The sequence below is a fragment of the Stomoxys calcitrans genome, chromosome 1 (assembly GCF_963082655.1).
Source record: "Stomoxys calcitrans chromosome 1, idStoCalc2.1, whole genome shotgun sequence".
NCBI classification, from domain to species: domain Eukaryota; kingdom Metazoa; phylum Arthropoda; class Insecta; order Diptera; family Muscidae; genus Stomoxys; species Stomoxys calcitrans.
This window is the reverse complement of record NC_081552.1, coordinates 211120793-211139743: the sequence shown is the minus strand read 5'-3', so window position 1 is coordinate 211139743 and position 18951 is coordinate 211120793. Positions and strand designations below refer to the sequence as shown.

The following is an 18951-nucleotide window of genomic DNA, read 5'->3' as shown; positions in this document are numbered from 1 at the left end:
AGCACTACTTCCAACTTTGGATGTCGTGGCGGCACTGGCTATCGTTAGCCGATCGCCATAATATTAAGCATTTTGCTTATTGGGATCAAAAGGAAAAAAATGTGTGCGTTTCAAAAAAAAAAAAAATAAAACTTTTTATTTTTTGGGACACTCTAATGCACATGTCTTCAATTTTTAGTTAGTTTTGCATAATCCCCATAGTTTTTTCGCAATTGTTTTTGTTTTTAAAAGTTGAGGGTTTAGTTTCTCTTCTTTTTCTTTTTGAGATCGTCTACTTGTCTTGTAAAAAATCTTTTATAGTTTGCCAAAATCACCCTAATATTTTTTTTTGAAGTTTATTTCCATCTAATTTTCTGTCTTCGTTTGGGAGCCTCTTTAATAAAATACAAAACATATTTGATCTTAATTAGCCATTATTGGTATTGAAAAGCAAATTAGTGATAATTACTATCATTTTATACTTTATGACTTTGTTAAAATTGCAAATTGGTTGCTATTGGGTGAGCTTAATGAATAATGAAGGCAAAGGCAAAGGTTAGCCACAATAAATAAATAATAAAACTTTCAAAGTGGACTTAAAATTACTTATTTGGGATTACTGGATGCTTGTGGTAACCCGATTGCGCTAAAATTTGAAACAGTGTGTTGTTTTAAGCCTCTCGTTAGCCGACTGGAATTTGGTCCAGATGGGACCATATTTAGTTATAGCTGCCATATAGATCGATCTGCCTATTTAGGGTCATAAGACCATAAAAGCCAAATTTGTTACCCGTTTTCGCTGAAATTTTAAATAGTCAGTTATTTTAAGCCTCTCGCCATCGGATCAGAATATAGTTCACATTGGACCATATTTCGATTTAGCTGCTATATAAGCCGATCTGCCGCCATACAGCGTAATTGAATCGAGAAAAACTAGTAAAAAGTATGCCATTTGAGAACGGATAAAGATAACCGAGATAATCCTTTGAAATTTGAAGTGGATAGAGCTAAGGTGTTATCAAAATCATGTGCAAATTTTCAAGGCCTTAAGTGGTGCGGGCGCTTCTTGACAGGGTTCTTAATAGGTCACCTCAACATTTCGAAAAATTGTTTGGGGTACCGAATCTTCATTTCTGGTCCTATTTCCAAAATTTCAATAACAAAAAACAAAAATTCGAATATCCCCAAAATCAGCCCATATTTGAATACAACTATGGATGTGATGGTGTAGTTACAATAAACAAGTAAAAGCGTGCTAAGTTCGGCCGGGTCGAATCTTTTATACCCTCCACCATGGATCGCATTTCTCGAGCTCTTGCCACGTTATCTCTTTCTAGGCAAACAAAGGATATGAGAAGAGATTTGCTCTGCTATTAGAGCGATATCAAGATATGGTCCGGTTTGGACCACAATTATAATATATGTTGGAGACCTGTGTAAAATGTCAGAATTGCGCCCTTTGGGGGCTCAAGAAGTAAAATAGAGCGATCGATTTATATGGGATCTGTTTTGGGCTATAGACCGATTCAGACCATAATAAACACGTATGTTGATGGCCATGAGAGGATCCGTCGTACAAAATTTCAGGCAAATCGGATAATAATTGCGACCTCTAGAGGATCAAGAAGTCAAGATCCCAGATTGGTTTATATGGCAGCTATATCAGGTTATGAACCGATTTGAACTATTCTTAGCACAGTTGATGAAAGTTATAAATAAAGACCTCATGCAAAATTTCAGCTAAATCGAATAATAATTGCGCCCTCTAGTGGCTCAAGAAGTCAAGATCCCAGATCGGTTTATATGGCAGCTATATCAGGTTATGGACCGATTTGAACCAAACTTTGCACAGTTGTTGGATATTATAACAAAATACTTTGTGCAAAAACTCATTCAAATCGGTTAAGAATTGCGCCCTCTAGTGGCTCAAGAAGTCAAGACCCAAGATCGGTTTATATGACAGCTACATTAGGTTATTGACCGATTTGATCCAGATTTGGCACAGTTGTTGGATATCATAGCAAAACACGTCGTGCAAAATTTCATTCCAATCGGATAAGAATTGCGCACTCTAGAGGCTCAAGAAGTCAAGACCCAAGATCGGTTTATATGGCAGCTATATCAGGTTATGAACCGATTTGAACTATTCTTGCACAGTTGTTGAAAGTTACAACAAAAGACCTCATGCAAAATTTCAGCTAAATCTGATAATAATTGCGCCCTCTAGTGGCTCAAGAAGTCAAGACCCAAGATCGGTTTATATGGCAGCTATATCAGATTATTGACCGATTTGATCCAGACTTGGCACAGTTGTTGGATATCATAACAAAACACGTCGTGCAAAATTTCATTCCAATCGGATAAGAATTGCGCACTGTAGAAGCTCAAGAAGTCAAGACCCAAGATCGGTTTATATGGCAGCTATATCAGGTTATGAACCGATTTGAACTATTCTTAGCACAGTTGTTGAAAGTTATAACAAAAGACCTCATGCAAAATTTCAGCTAAATCTGATAATAATTGCGCCCTCTAGTGGCTCAAGAAGTCAAGACCCAAGATCGGTTTATATGACAGCTATATTAGGTTATTGACCGATTTGATCCAGACTTGGCACAGTTGTTGGATATCATAACAAAACACGTCGTGCAAAATTTCATTCTAATCGGATAAGAATTGCGCACTGTAGAAGCTCAAGAAGTCAAGACCCCAGATCGGTTCATATGGCAGCTATATCAGGTTATGGACCGATTTCAACCATACTTAGCACAGTTGTCGGATATCATAACAAAACACGTCGTGCAAAATTTCATTCCAATCGGATAAGAATTGCGCACTCTAGTGGCTCAAGAAGTCAAGACCCACGATCGGTTTATATGGCAGCTATATCAGGTTATGGACCGATTTGAACCATACTTTGCACAGTTATTGGATATCATAACAAAATACTTCGTGCAAAAACTCATTCAAATCGGATAGGAATTGCGCCCTCTAGAGGCTCATGAAGTCAAGACCCCAGATCGGTTTATATGGCAGCTATATCAGGTTATGGACCGATTTCAACCATACTTAACACAGTTGTTGGATATCATAACGAAACACGTCGTGCAAAATTTCATTCCAATCGGATAAGAATTGCGCACTCTAGAGGCTCAAGAAGTCAAGACCCACGATCGGTTTATATGGCAGCTATATCAAAACATGGACCGATATGGCCCATTTACAATTCCAACCGACCTACATTAATAAGAGGTATTTGTGCAAAATTTCAAGCGGCTAGCTTTACTCCTTCGGAAGTTAGCGTCCTTTCGACAGACAGACGGACGGACAGACAGACGGACGGACGGATGGACGGACATGGCTAGATCGACATAAAATGTCACGACGATCAAGAATATATATACTTTATGGGGTCTCAGACGAATATTTCGAGTAGTTACAAACAGAATGACGAAATTAGTATACCCCCCATCCTATGGTGGAGGTTATAAAAAGGATGATACCCATGGTAATGCGTATCAAAAGTTCAGCACTGCCGAACTTATTTGGTTTTTCACTTGACGACACCGGTCCCGATATTAAAATAGGTCCTACACACTGGATTGGAAAACTAGAATCCAAGCCTGAAACGTCCACTAATGGTGTATTATCTGTGTCCGATGCGCCTGTGTGTCTGACAATTTGTTTTTTTGTAATCAATAAAAAAACTTTTCATTCATGTGATATTCATTCGCATGGCCCAATAGCTCGACTATATCTCCTTTCGGAGCTAAAAAATATATATCGAGAGACATAGGAGACGATGGATGACAAGAAATGGCTTTAACTTGGCAAAGTCCTGGTCAATCTAAGTTCCTCCTACATCTAAATTGTTGACACTGTGGCACATTTTTCTATACCCCCAAACCATAGAATGGTTGGTCTATCCGTTTGTAAAACCTCGAAATATTGATCTGCGAACCCTTAAACTAATCATATTCTTTCGAAGAAAGCCACCTCTAAAAATTTTGTTTTGATATTCTCGCCTGGATTCGAACTCAGGCGTTTAGCGTCTGAGCTACGGTGGCCTCCAGGGCAGTGGCAGGAGTCTCAATATTGGGAAGACTAGGATGATCAAAGATCATAACATAAAAGTATGAGACAGTGCAGGGACGGGAGACTCAATACAGCCTAACGAACAGGGACCCAACGATGGAACCATCTCTGACTTCATCAAGATTCGGAAGACTTGGATAGGCAAAATTCCGACCATGGAACGACTTCTCTGACTTCATCAAGATTCGGAAGGCAAAGATCCTAATAGAGGGTGATTTTTTGCCATTATATTTTTGGCAACATTGCTCTAAACAGCTCACGCACGTTTCGTGTTTTGTTTTACTGTCAAACATCTTCAGTTTGGTCTATAATTCACCCATGAATCGTCTTACAAATGAGCAACGCATGCTCTGTTACGAAAGTTCATTGCGCGCTTCTTCCATTTTACGACGAATCTCATTTTTTGCTCAATAGTTATGTAAATAGCAGAATCGATTTTCGATTGGAGTGAAGATCAGCCAGAAGCATTACAAGAGCTACCAATGCATCCAGAAAAAGTCACAGTTTGGTGCGGTTTATGGGCTGGTGGCATCATTGGACCGTACTTCTTCATAGATAATGCGAATCGTAACCAACTTTTTTTTTTGCCCAAAAATGCAAGAGCTTGACGTGCGTGACATGTGGTTTCAACAAGACGGTGCCACATGCCACACTTCACGCGTAACAATGGACTTATTGAGAGAGAGGCGGACAATTGGCCGCCTAGATCTTGCGATTTGAGGCCTTTAGACAATTTTTTTTGTGGGGCTTTGTCAAAGCTCATGTCTATACAGCTTCAATTGACGCATTGGAAGACAACATTAAAGCATTTATTCGTGAGATAACGGCCGAAATGTTGGAAAGTGTATGCCAAAATTGAACAAAGCGGATGGACTATTTGAGGCGCAGACACGGTCAAAATTTGCATGAAAAGTCTCTTCAAACATTAAATTATATGAACCGCGCTATAGATTTATCTCTATATCTCTTAAAAAATCACCCTTTTTAGGATTTCTTAAAGCCGCCTCGATTATACAGCAATGGTCTGACCTCCTCCTATCCTCCATCCATTCTCCCATCGCCTTAAGTCTCATAGCCGCAGAGGCTGCCTCACACTTAATCTGTATGTCAATGGGTCGGATACCTAGAATAGTTTTTAATGCCCTAGAGGGCGTGGTCCACAGCGCTCCGCCTATGCCAAGAGAACATGTTCTCTTAACCTGTAGTATGGTCCTTACGTTGCACCTTTTCTCCATAGCTGTCCACTAAACTACTGAGGCGTATATAAGTATTGGTCTAATCACGCTTTTGTAGAGCCAGTGAACTATCCTCCGATTCAGGCCGCATTTCGATCCTACGACCCGTCTACATAGTGCCCAATATCCGTGACCGTTTCTCTATTCCACAGGGTCGCCCGCGCCCTTAACTCGTACTGCGTCGACCCAAAAAGGCTTCGGCTTAACCAAGTTTATTGACAGCAGTTCTCTGGCATTTGCTTCCAAATCGTCTGCTTTCTCATTCCCAGTTACTCCGCTATGGCCCAGCACCCAAACGATGCGATTTGTGCCATTCTCAGAGAAGGCGTTAGTCTGCTTCTTCCTCTCCTAGACTTGGAGGCCAAAGTAGCGCATGTCCGCCTATGACGCTCAACGCCTGGGTTCGGATCATCAGAGAAAATGTTCAGAGGTGGTTTTTGCCTCGTAATGTTGGCGACTATGCCATGTAAAAACTTCTCTCCAAAGAGGTGTCACACTGCGGTACGCCGTTTGAACTCGGCTTTAAAAGGGAGGCCTCTAATCATTGATTTTAAACTTAAATCGGACTGCACTCATTGATATGTGAGAACTTTGCCCCTGATCCTAAGTGAAATGTTCATGGGCAAAATGTGCATTTTTACTCCAAGACTGTTCGTGACCTTACCGTCTCGATTGTTATTGCCCTGGTGTCCAGTTTACTGCCCGCAAAGATGTTCACACTCGACGTCCATGCTTTAACACCACACCAGCCCACGCTTTCCGTGATTGCCTGCAGGACGGTATTATGGTCAGGCAGTCGAAAACATTTCAATTCCTGGGTTCACAATGTAGACCTCCAGGTGCCCTTTGCCTTTAGCTTTGATCCATCTGAGTAGCATATACAACTAACAGATGACAATACCAGAGTTCCGTCAATCCAAGACTGTGTCGTTGGTTGCAGTGCCTCACACTCGACTCCAAGTGTCGTATCAGGTATGCGATCCGAAGCCTCTTCCATACCATCCAGTTTTCCTATCGTCGCTTTGATTATACCGAGATCTATAAATTCTCCCATCGTCTTAAGTCTCATAGCCGCAATGGATGGCTTATACATAATCTGTATGTCTATGAGTCGGATATCTTGTCATAGTAATAGTCTCCAGTGTCCTAGTGGGCGTGGTCCTCATCGCTCTGCCTTTGCCAAGACAAAGTCTCCAGTGTCCTAGTGGGTGTGGTCCTCATCGCTCTGACTTTGCCAAGACAACATGTTCTCTGAATCCATTGAAAAAAACTACATATAACCCAGAGAATTTTTTTCCATCTCTGCCATTGTAGCAATTTTACCCATTTGATAAACATTGTCTTCTTATGCATGTCATAAAAAAAAAATTTAAGTGGCAAAAAATACTAAGTCTTTGATGTGGTACAATAGGCAGCCGCATTTGCAATATCCCAAAAATGGTTTTTTGTACTATTGAGCAAAAAGGGCTGTCTGCTGGGCTGACATGGTAAACGATATTCAACTGGTAAACCACAATTGGTGCATAGCATGCCATTAATACCATGCGTCTCAGTTGTATGACCTCAGGTGAAGTTGTGAATGAAAAATGCATGTAATGTTAGCCAAGTGTCGGCTGTGCATATGTTAAAGAATGATATTCTATGGATAATGTTACGATTTATAAAAAAAAGCAAACGGTTTTTTTTTTATTTTAAGCAGCGTAGGAGTATTAGAGACTGTGTTTAAAAATGTGTAGTAATGTGTATATTGAAAAACTTCGAAACACATTATTTTTGAAGAGTATTTCCATTAAGCTGCGACCTAAACTGGGCGAAAAGAGTACATAAAAACTTCTTAATATGTTATCAAAAGGCCGTTTGACATCTGGGTTGCTAATGTCCAACGTCCTCATAGTTGAAGAACCATTAAAAAAGCGCATTTAAAGGGACCTAGCCTAATTTGCACAGGATGTAGCCCGCATATAAGGGTACATATTACAATGTGAGATTTTTAGCCTATGTGGTATTGATTAGGGTAATCGGTTATACATTGTTGGAAAGGTATAGAAATTTTCCACAAAAATAATTTATGTTGTAACAATGAGCCACTGTTTTCAAAATTTAATGGCAAGAACACTATAAAATTCTACTTTTGTCAAAAACTTACATTTATAAAGTTTCTTGGGTCTTTTCTGCATCGTAGGAATTTTTTGAAACTAGATTTTTATGTGTTTGCTATAATCTGTAATCGAAAGACTTAAGACACTAACATTAGATATCGTCCATAAAAGACTTAAGACACGAACCTAGCAAACTGCTAATAATTTATAAATTTATTGAAATTTTTATTATACCCTCCACCCATCGAATGGGGGGTATACTAATTTCGTCAACTACATTAACTACTCGCACTATGCGTCTTAAGACCCCATAGAGTATAACTATTCATGATCGTCATGACATTTTACATCGATCTAGCCATGTCCGCATGTCTGTCTGTCGAAAGCACGCTAACTTTCAAAACAGTAGAGCTAGGTGCTTGATATTTTGCAGAAATACTTCGTATTAGTGCAGGTCGATTGGGATAGTAAATGGGCCAAATCAGTCCCATGTTTTGGTATAGCTGCCATATAAACCGATATTGGATCTTAATTTCTTGAGACTCTGGAGAGAGTAATTCTTATCCGATTTGGCTGAAATTTGCCAACAGGTGTTTTATTTTTACTTCCAACAAGTCTGACAAGTATGGTCCACATCGGTTCATAACCTGATATAGCTCCCATATAAACCGATATCGGTTCTTGACTTCTTGAGCCGCTAGAGGGCGTAATTCTTATCCGATTTGGCTAAAATTTTGCAGGGAATGTTCTGGTGTGACCATCAACAACTCTGCCAAGTATGGTCAAAATCGGTTCATAACCTGATATAGCTCCCATATAAACCGATATCGGATCTTAACTTCATGAGCCTCTGGAGGGCGTAATTCTTATCCGATTTGGCTAAAATTTTGCACGGAATGTTCTGGTGTGACCATCAACAACTGTGCCAAGTATGGTCTACATCGGTTCACAATCTGTTATAGCTCCCATATAAACCTCTCTCGGACCTTAACTTCTTGAGCCGGTAGAGGGCGCATTTCTTATCCGAATTGGCTGAAATTTTGCATGGGGTGTTTTAATTTGATCATCAAAAACTGCGTCAAGTAAGGCTCAAGTCGGTTTATAACCTGATATAGCTCGCATATAAACCGCTCTCGGATCTTGCCTTTTTGACTGGCTAGAGGGCGTAATTCTTATCCGATTTGGCTAAAATTCCGCATGAAGTGTTTTGGTTTGACCGTCAACAACTGTGCCAAGTATGGTCTACATCGGTTAATAATCTGGTATAGCTCCCATATAAACCTCTCTCGGACCTTAACTTCTTGAGCCGGTAGAGGGCGCATTTCTTATCCGAATTGGCTAAAATTTCGCACGAAGTGTTTTGGTTTGACTGTCAACAACTGTGCCAAGAATGGTCTACATCGGTTCATAACCTGGTATAGCTCCCATATAAACCGATATCGGATCTTAACTTCATGAGCCTCTGGAGGGCGTAATTCTTATCCGATTTGGCTAAAATTTCGCATGAAGTGTTTTGGTTTGACCGTCAACAACTGTGCAAAGAATGGTCTACATCGGTTCATAACCTGGTATAGCTCCTATATAAACCTCTCTCGGACCTTAACTTCTTGAGCCGGTAGAGGGCGCATTTCTTATCCGAATTGGCTGAAATTTTGCATGGGGTGTTTTAATTTGATCATCAAACACTGCGTCAAGTAAGGCTCAAGTCGGTTTATAACCTGATATAGCTCGCATATAAACCGCTCTCGGATCTTGCCTTTTTGAGCCGCTAGAGGGCGTAATTCTTATCCGATTTGGCTAAAATTTCGCATGAAGTGTTTTGAATTGATCGTCAACAACTCTGCCAAGTATGGTACAATTCGGTTCATAAGCTAATATAGCTTCGATATAAACCGATCTTGGGTCTTGACTGCTTGAGCTGTAATTCTTATCCGATTTGGCTGAAATTTTGCATGGAGTGTTCTGGTGGGACCATCAACAACTGTGTCAAGTATGGTCCAAATCGGTTTATAACCTTATATAGCTCCCATAGCAGCTAGAGGGCGCGCTTGAGCCGCTAGAGGGCGTAATACTTATCCGATTTGGCTGAGATTTTGCATGAAGTGCTTCTAACAACTGCATCAAGTATGAAATTTTGCACTATGAATTCCACTTTTATCTTCAAAACCCATACCAAGCATGAACTCAATCGGTTCGTAACTTGATAAAGCTCCAATAGCATAGGAATTCTTATCCATGTCTATAAAGAGATATCGGCCAAAGAACTTGACAAATCCGGTCCACGGTGGAGGGTATATAAGATTCGGCCCGGCCGAACTTAGCACGATTTTAGGTTTTGATCAGGTTTTAAAGCTGTCACATATGGTTTTGCGACATCTTATTCCATTTGCCGTTTATGAAATATCAAATTTTTATGATATTTTTAAAATGCTCACATTATTTTGCACTAACATACAGACTTGTAAAGACAACAAAAACTTAACAAGAATTAAGACACAAACATGTCAAAAAAAGTGTGCAGCGTATATAATTTACAGTAATTTTGTTTTAGTTTTTATTAGCTTGCTAACGCCTTGTCAGAATTGTACATAACTAACATCGCCATGAATAGACGCCATATCTAATAAGCACGAGAAAAAAACTTACGAGGTTTGTTCAAAAAATAACTCGAATATTAAATTTCGCCATCCATTTGTATTCGATTTTCGTTTTCTTGTTACGTTACGTTGGTGCACATATCCCTTACAAGCACAAATGGTGTACCCTTATAACGGCCCTTCCTTGTACGTGATTTTTGTCCAAAGACAACACATTGATGTTGTCGCAGGCACCGCATTTCTCAGACCTGAAGAGGCCCAAGAAACAACCACGCTAAACTACAATTGGAGAGCTACTCATAGCTTCGAAAAAGAGCTGAATAAAATCACAAAAAAATAATTTTGTACGTGCTTTATGGATTGGAACAACGGCAGATGTTCAAAACAAATGTCAATAAACACTCCTTTCCACTCAAGCTTACGCACGCCCAAAACAAAAAATTCTACTCACTTTTCGCGCACTTAATTTTCGTGCACAACTCAAGAGAAAATCACCTACTGCCCCTGGACATTGTGGCTAGACAAATTGCTGCGACCACTACTGCGAGGCTATCTCAGAATTTCCTCCACTGTTTCGTTAGCCTCGTCTTCCGAGTCCGCCGCTAATCCTCACATGAATCGTTCGTTCTTGTTATAATGAGTTTCCTCCGGCATCCAGGGACAGTTGAGAAAGCATTGGAACCACTCTTCGTCAGGACACTAGACATTTTCGGTTTGGACGATTCCTCCCTAGGTACATTTTGAGTTCCGTCTTTCCCCGCCCCAGTTCACGGCTGAATTGATTTTCATGAAAATAAGGTACTTCTTTTGGTGATATTCGTGAGGGGGCGGACCCTCCGCCTAACCGCAATTTTTAATATTAAAAGGACATGTTTACCGATTGGAACAATATAGGTATCAAAGGTACTTAAGCGTGGAGTACGAACTCGATAAAATAATTAGCCTCAAGTGTCCGGGAGCCTGTCACTATATCAGGTAATGGACCGATTTAGACCATACCTATCACAACTGTTGGAAATTAAAACACCTCATGCGAAATTTTAGCCAAATCTGAAAAGAATTGCACCCTCTAGAGGCTCAAGAAGTGTAATTGGGAGATCGGCTTATATGGGAGCTTTATCAGGTTATGAACCGATTTAGACCATACTTAGCATAGTTGTTGGATATTAAAGCAAAACACATTGTGCAAAATTTCAGGCAAATAAAAATTGCGTCCTCTAGAGGTTCAGAAAGTCAATATCGGTTTATGTGGCAACTGAATCAGCTTATGGGAGGTCACTGTAGCATAAAGGTTAGCATGTTGAACGCCTGGTTCGAATCAAAAAAAAATTCGGTGGTTATTCTTTCCTAATGCTGGTGACATTTGTGAGGCACTGTACTATTGGGTTGCCCAAAAAGTAATTGCGGATTTTTTAAAAGAAAGTAAATGCATTTTTAATAAAACTTTAATCAAATATACTTTTTTTACACTTTTTTTTCTAAAGCAAGCTAAAAGTAACAGCTGATAACTGACAGAAGAAAGAATGCAATTACAGAGTCACAAGCTGTGAAAAAATTTGTCAACGCCGACTATATGAAAAATCCGCAATTACTTTTTGGGCAACCCATAGTTTATTTATAGTGGCCACCCATAGGAGTGGCGATAAAATGCCCCCTATGGCGTACCTTGTGCCTTTGTACCTTTCTCCCTTATCTCATGTCATGGAACCCACAATTTATCCACTTGTGCCTTAGCATATGGTTTATCCAGAATCTACGGACGCCGTCCTTCTGGTACTTGTCAAAGGATAGGATCAATGTGTCGTTCCGCACATTGTTAAACGCCCCCTCGATGTCAATGCAACCGCCCGTGTGTACGTCTTGGCATCGAAGGATTCTTCTATTTTGTGCACAATCTCATGCAGGGCAGTCTCCACCGACCTTCTCTTGACATAGGCATGCAATTCGTATTAGAGCAGTTCACTGGAAGTCTTACTCTTTATCATGTTATGTACAATACGTACCATGGTGTTGAGCTAACTGGACATAAGGCCTATAGGTCTGTAGGCATTTGTTGTCAAATAACTTGCCTTGCCGGGCTTGGGTATTAATACCACCCTTGCCTACTGCCAGGCTTTCCGGGTATATGCAAGTCTTAGGCACGCTGTGAAAATACAGACCAAGGGGGCGCCATATAGTCTGCCTCCTTCTGTTGTAATGCCGGAAATTTTCCATCAGGTCCGGGTGACTTATATGGTTTGAATCTCCGCAAGGCCATAAATTCCTTTATGATAAGGCTTCGATCAACCTCATTATTCCAAGATACCGGTGTCTCCATGAGTCCCGTCGTAGCCTGTGGAAAATGCGTTTTCATCAAAAGCCTCAACATGCCCTCCGTTGTCTCTGCTCTCACTCCCCTGTCGTCTACTAACGTTTCAGTTTGGACATGGGTTTTTGAGAGAAACTTTCTATACCCACCACCATTGGGGGTATACTAATCTAGTCATTCCGTTTGTAATACCTTGAAATATTCGCCTAAGACCCCATAAAGTACATATATTCTTGATCGTCTCGACATTCTGATTCGATCTAGCCATATCTGTCCGTCCGTCCGTCTGTCGAAATCACGATAGATGTCGAACGCGTAAAGCTAGCCGCTTGAAAGTTTACAGAGATACCAACTATCGATGTAGGTCGTTGGGGATTGCAAATGGGCGATATCGGTTCAGATTTAGATATAACTCCCATATAGACCGATCTCCCAGTTTGACTTCTTGAGCCCCTGGAGACCGCAATTTTTGTCCGATTTGTCTGAAATTTTGCATGTTGTGTTCTGTTATGACTTCCAACAACTGTGTCAATTTAGGTTCAAATCGGTCTATAACCTGATATAGCTCCCATATAAACCAATCTCCCGATTTGACTTCTTGAGCCCCTGGGGGCCGCTATTTTTGTCCGATTTGGCTGAAATTTTGCATGTGGAGTTCCCTTGTAACTTCCAGTAACTGTGTCGAGTACGGTCCAAATCGGTCTATAACCTGATATAGATCCCATATAAACCGATCTGCCGATTTGACTTCTTGAGCCCCTAGAGGCCGCAATTTTTGTCCGATTTGGCTGAAATTTTGCACGTGGTCTTTTCTTATGACTTCCAATGATTGTGCTAAGGATAGTTCAAATCGGTCTATAACCTGATATAGCTCCCATATAAACCGATCTCCCGATTTGACTTTTTGAGCCCCCGGAAGCCGAAATTTTCGTCCGATTTGGCTGAAATTTTGCATGTGGTGTTCCTTTATGACTTCCAACGATTGTGCTAAGGATGGTTCACATCGGTTTATAACCTGATATAGCTCCCATATAAACCGATCTCCCAATTTGACTTCTTGAGCCCCTGGATGCCGCAATTTTTGTCCGATTTGGCTGAAATTTTGCACGTGGTCTTCTCTTATGACTTCCAATGATTGTGCTAAGGATAGTTCAAATCGGTCTATAACCTGATATAGCTCCCATATAAACCGATCTCCCGATTTGACTTTTTGAGCCCCCGGAAGCCGAAATTTTCGTCCGATTTGGCTGAAATTTTGCATGTGGTGTTCCTTTATGACTTCCAACGATTGTGCTAAGGATGGTTCACATCGGTTTATAACCTGATATAGATCCCATATAAACCGATCTCCCAATTTGACTTCTTGAGCCCCTGGAGGCCGCAATTTTTGCCCGATTTGGCTGAAATTTTGAACATGGTGTTCTGTTATGACTTCCAACGATTGTGCTAAGGATGGTTCACATCGGTTTATAACCTGATATAGCTCCCATATAAACCGATCTCCCAATTTGACTTCTTGAGCCCCTGGAGGCCGCAATTTTTGTCCGATTTGGCTGAAATTTTGAACTTGGTGTTCTGTTATGACTTCCAACATCTGCGTCAAGTAAGGTTCAAATCGGTCTATAACCTGATATAGCTCCCGTATAAACCGATCTCCCGATTTGACTTCTTGAGCCCCTGGAGGCCAAAATTTTTACCCGATTTGACTGGAATTTTGCATGTGGTGTTTTCTTATGACTTGCAATGATTGTGCTAAGGATGGTTCACATCGGTTTATAACCTGATATAGCTCCCATATAAACCGATCTCCCAATTTGACTTCTTGAGCCCCTGGAGGCCGCAATTTTTGTCCGATTTGGCTGAAATTTTGCACGTGGTCTTCTCTTATGACTTCCAATGATTGTGCTAAGGATAGTTCAAATCGGTCTATAACCTGATATAGCTCCCATATAAACCGATCTCCCGATTTGACTTTTTGAGCCCCCGGAAGCCGAAATTTTCGTCCGATTTGGCTGAAATTTTGCATGTGGTGTTCCTTTATGACTTCCAACGATTGTGCTAAGGATGGTTCACATCGGTTTATAACCTGATATAGCTCCCATATAAACCGATCTCCCAATTTGACTTCTTGAGCCCCTGGAGGCCGCAATTTTTGCCCGATTTGGCTGAAATTTTGAACATGGTGTTCTGTTATGACTTCCAACATATGTGTCAAGTAAGGTTCAAATCGGTCTATAACCTGATATAGCTCCCGTATAAACCGATCTCCCGATTTGACTTCTTGAGCCCCTGGAGGCCGCAATTTTTGTCCGATTTGGCTGAAATTTTGAACATGATGTTCTGTTATGACTTCCAACATCTGTGTCAAGTAAGGTTCAAATCGGTCTATAACCTGATATAGCTCCCATATAAACCGATCTACCAATTTGAATTCTTGAGTTCCTAGAGGCCGCAATTTTTGTCCAATTTGACTGAAATTTTGCATGTGGTGTTCTGTTATGACTTCTAACAACTGTGCCGAGTACGGTTCAAATCGGTCTATAACCTGATATAGCTCCCGTATAAACCGATCTCCCGATTTGACTTCTTGAGCCCCTGGAGGCCAAAATTTTTACCCGATTTGACTGGAATTTTGCATGTGGTGTTTTCTTATGACTTGCAATGATTGTGCTAAGGACGGTTCAAATCGGTCTATAACCTGATATAGCTCCCATATAAAACGATCTCCCGCTTTGACTTCTTGAGCCCCTGGAGGCCACAATTTTTGTCCGATCTGACTGAAATTTTGCATATGATGTTCCCACCAACAACTGTGTCAAGTACGGTCCAAATCGGTCTATAACCTGATATAGCTCCCGTATAATCCGTTCGCTCGATTTGACTTCTCTTGCATGTAGTGATGTTTTATGACTTCCTACAACTGTGCCAAGTACGATCAAATAATGTCTATAACCTGATATAGTTCCCATGTAAACCGGTCTCTCGATCATCCTTGTTAGGTTCCTAGAAGCTTAAATTTTTGCTGGTTTGACAGAAGTTTGGTATGTAGAATAAAATTATGCCCTACAACTTAATTTATTTTGTATTAATTTTTAGCAGAATCCATGGTGATGGGTTCCCAAGATTCGCATCCTTTTACTTGTTTATCTTGGCAACGTCATTGACTCTGTCGTCCTGTTCGCAGAAAAGCTTACAGGAGGCACATTTCGCCGCTCTGGTAATCTCTGGTAATTGCATTCTTTGAGCCGTGAGTAGTACACATCCCAGTAAGCTTCCGCTTTTTAACGACGAGTTCTGTTTTAAAGTCTGCGGACTTCTTTCCCAATGTTGCGAATCTGCCCGGTCATCCAGGGTTTTTCTTGGGCTGATTTCCTTTCTCGAAGAGGACAACTATCTTCTCCAAATGACTCCACTAGTGCAGTCGTAATCCTGTTGACATAGTTTTGACATTTCCCAAGTCTTCTTCTGAGTAGTCTTTCGAATTTTGTTCACTTTGCTTTCAACTAATTACGGAAGCTTATCGGATTCGGCGCTGGCCGTGCTATTCTAAACCTAATATAGCGATGGTCTGAGAAGGAATGCTCCATAGAGACCCTCCAATCCTAAATTTAAGTGTTAAGTAGGAATAAAATTTTTTTTCGAATTTTGACTACGTCAACAGGGGGCGCTGTAGCGGAGCACACCAGGACATCTATTGGGTTGCCCAAAAAGTAATTGCGGATTTTTCATATAGTCGACGTTGACAAATTTTTTCACAGCTTGTGACTCTGTAATTGCATTCTTTCTTCTGTCAGTTATCAGCTGTTACTTTTAGCTTGCTTTAGAAAAAAAAGTGTAAAAAAAGTATATTTGATTAAAGTTCATTCTAAGTTTTTTTTAAAAATGCATTTACTTTCTTTTAAAAAATCCGCAATTACTTTTTGGGCAACCCAATAGTTTGTGTATAAATTAAAATTTTCGTTGAAATATTTCTTCAAGTGCACATAAGACTGGCCTCATAAGCGTTTGTGAGACCTTGTTTGGTTGGGCCTACAAAAGTAGTGGACCTGTGGCTTTATATTACAACAAAAGCTTATAAATAGAACATTTTTTGAATAAGTTTAACAATTTAAAAAATAGAAAAAAATTTCCTCTATGGCAAAGTTTTTTCTTCCAAAAATTCATTCATGTATTCATCAGCTATAAGTTTTCTTTACTTACTCTTGGATTGCGATCCAATGAGGCTCCATGTACCAAGGCCAGCGCATAGGCGACCATCAGCAACAATTTAAAATGAGACGATGGCATTTTTGAAATATTTGCTGCTTATTGGTGTTGTGTGGTGGCGAGATTTTCCAATGAGTTTTTGTCACTTGGTGCAATGATTTAGCAAACAAATTATTTTATTTTTAATATGGCAAGAATTGTTGTTTTGCGTTGCACTTTTTTTGTTTGTTTTTATTTCTTACAAATCACACATGACATTTGTTGGAGTAGCATAAGAGCCATAAAAAAAATATATAAACACACACACAATGGCTATGCATTCAATTGGATTCCAATTTCAAATGATGATCAAGTCCAAGTGATGAGGATGCTGAACACGTTGATGACTCTCAAGCTAGTGTGCAAACTAAAAATCAAAGCTTATTTGAGGGGTTGACCGTTCGTTGGTGGTAGCTGCAGATGGTGACAGTGATGTTGTACCATTGGAGGTCTGTCGTCTGGTGGCGCTTAGCGATGTTGATGGAATAATTTTGTATTGCATGCAAATTAATGAATCTTGGCAGCAAAGTGATTGTTTGTTTAGCGTTTTGTTTTTGTCTACCTTCACTAATGATCATCCGTGGATGGCAGTAATGTATTGCCCTGGTTAATTTGCTTATGGCCAAATTGTAGGATAGATGGAGTGAATGAAGGTTTAAAAAAATACGCCAACAAAAATTGCTGCAACTCTAGCTCAAAGGGGTATAAAGATGCTCCGATTTTTTTCCCCCCCCCTTTAAAAATGATTGACTCGTCTGAATGTTTTGTTTTTTGTGTTTTTAGCTGCGATTTACATGCACAGAACCCCATTCACAATTCAGGCTTGAAAAACATAGGCACTTTTTGGGCAATGTGCTGCCTTTGAAGATGTGCTGCCTTTTAAGGCACTTTGGAGTTCTCAAATCAAAATTGCATATCGTTTAAAGTGTAAGAGCAAACAAAACGAAACGTTTTAATGTTTAATTCAAACAATTTGCTATAAACGTAGGTCTTTAGGCTTTGCTTTTTTGGCACAAATAAACAGAAATCATGAAAACGTTGTCTGCTAGTTGTGGGTAACCTCTTTTGCCCTCTGCTGCTGCTGCTGCTGATGACAATGATTTGATGATTGGGATTTGTTATTTATTTTTTTGAAAATATTTTTTTCTACAAAATTGTCATGTGCAAAAATGTTGTCTCCCATGCAACAATGATTGGCTCGAGGACACAATTTGCAAATTGCAAAATATTCTAAAAATCACGTTTTTCTTATATTCTTTTATTTCTTTGTTTTTTTTACAAATTACTGCTTGTTTGGTTTCTTTTTTATTTTTTTTTTTGTTAAGTTTTCACTAAACCAATAATCGTGTTTGATTTTTTGTTTTAACTTTTTTTTCTGTTTAAGTTTCTTAAAAAAAAATAATTTATGCCTTTATATTGATTTACATTTTCTAAACGTTTCTTTTTTTGTTTTCCAAAACAAAAAACACAAGTGCGCCTGCGCGCGCTTTATTTTTTTGAATGATAAATTTTAAAACTAAGCGACCAAGCGATGCGCGCTCAACGTTGTTATCTTTACGACGGAAGCCAGAGTAGTAAACAATGCCCACGATGCTGATGAGCCATTGAGGCTTGAACATTGATGGTTGCCGCATTAGCAACCCCTTCGAAGCAGCGACTAGTTGATCAACGATCAACTGCGTCAATGAAGACTACAATGAAGATGATGATGATAATGCTGGTGATCATTATCATGATCATGATCACCATTATGTGTGAGCGATAAAACATTAAGACTTGTCGATTCACACTATTGCCGTTGGCGTTTGGTGCATCATAAGAGGTTGGCGAAATAAGTATGGCGAGAAAATAAGAAATGAAGAACCCTTTGAAGTTAATCCCGAATCTTAGGAACCCATCACCACAGATTCTGCTAAGAATTTATACAAAATAAATTTTGTTGAAAGGCATACATTAATGCTACATACCAAACTTCTGCCAAACCAGCAAAAATTAAAGCTTCTTGCAAGGGCTCAGGAAGACAAATCGGGAGATCAGTTTATATGCCAGCTATATTAGGTTATAGACCGATTTGGAACGTACTTGGTTCAGTTGTTGGAAGTCATAAAGGAACATCAAATGCCAAATTTCAGCCAAATCGGATGAAAATTGAGGCTTCCAAGGGCTCAAGAAGTCAAATCGGCAGATCGGTTTATATGGGAGCTATATCGGGTTATAGACCGATTTGCACTGTACTTGGCACAGTTGTTGGAAGTCATGACAGAAAACTACGTGCAAAATTTTAGCCAAATCGGATGAAAATTGAGGTTCCCAAGGGTTCAAGAAGTCAATTCGGGAGATCGGTTTATAAGGGGGGCTATATCAGGTTATAGACCGATTTGCACCGTACTTGGTAC

At 39.9% G+C, this 18951-nt stretch overlaps 1 protein-coding gene across 1 annotated transcript in view; it reads right to left on the bottom strand.

Moving 5' to 3' along the window:
* The window catches only part of LOC106085987 (uncharacterized), a 50695-nt gene extending 32635 nt beyond the window's left edge, over positions 1–18060 (bottom strand). Inside the window, exon 1 of the mRNA XM_059368387.1 lies at positions 16511–18060. Coding sequence (XP_059224370.1) covers positions 16511–16597 — 87 coding nt within the window. The 5' untranslated portion in view covers positions 16598–18060. The remainder of the gene's footprint in view (positions 1–16510) is intronic.
* Between the last annotated feature and the right edge of the window lie 891 nt (positions 18061–18951).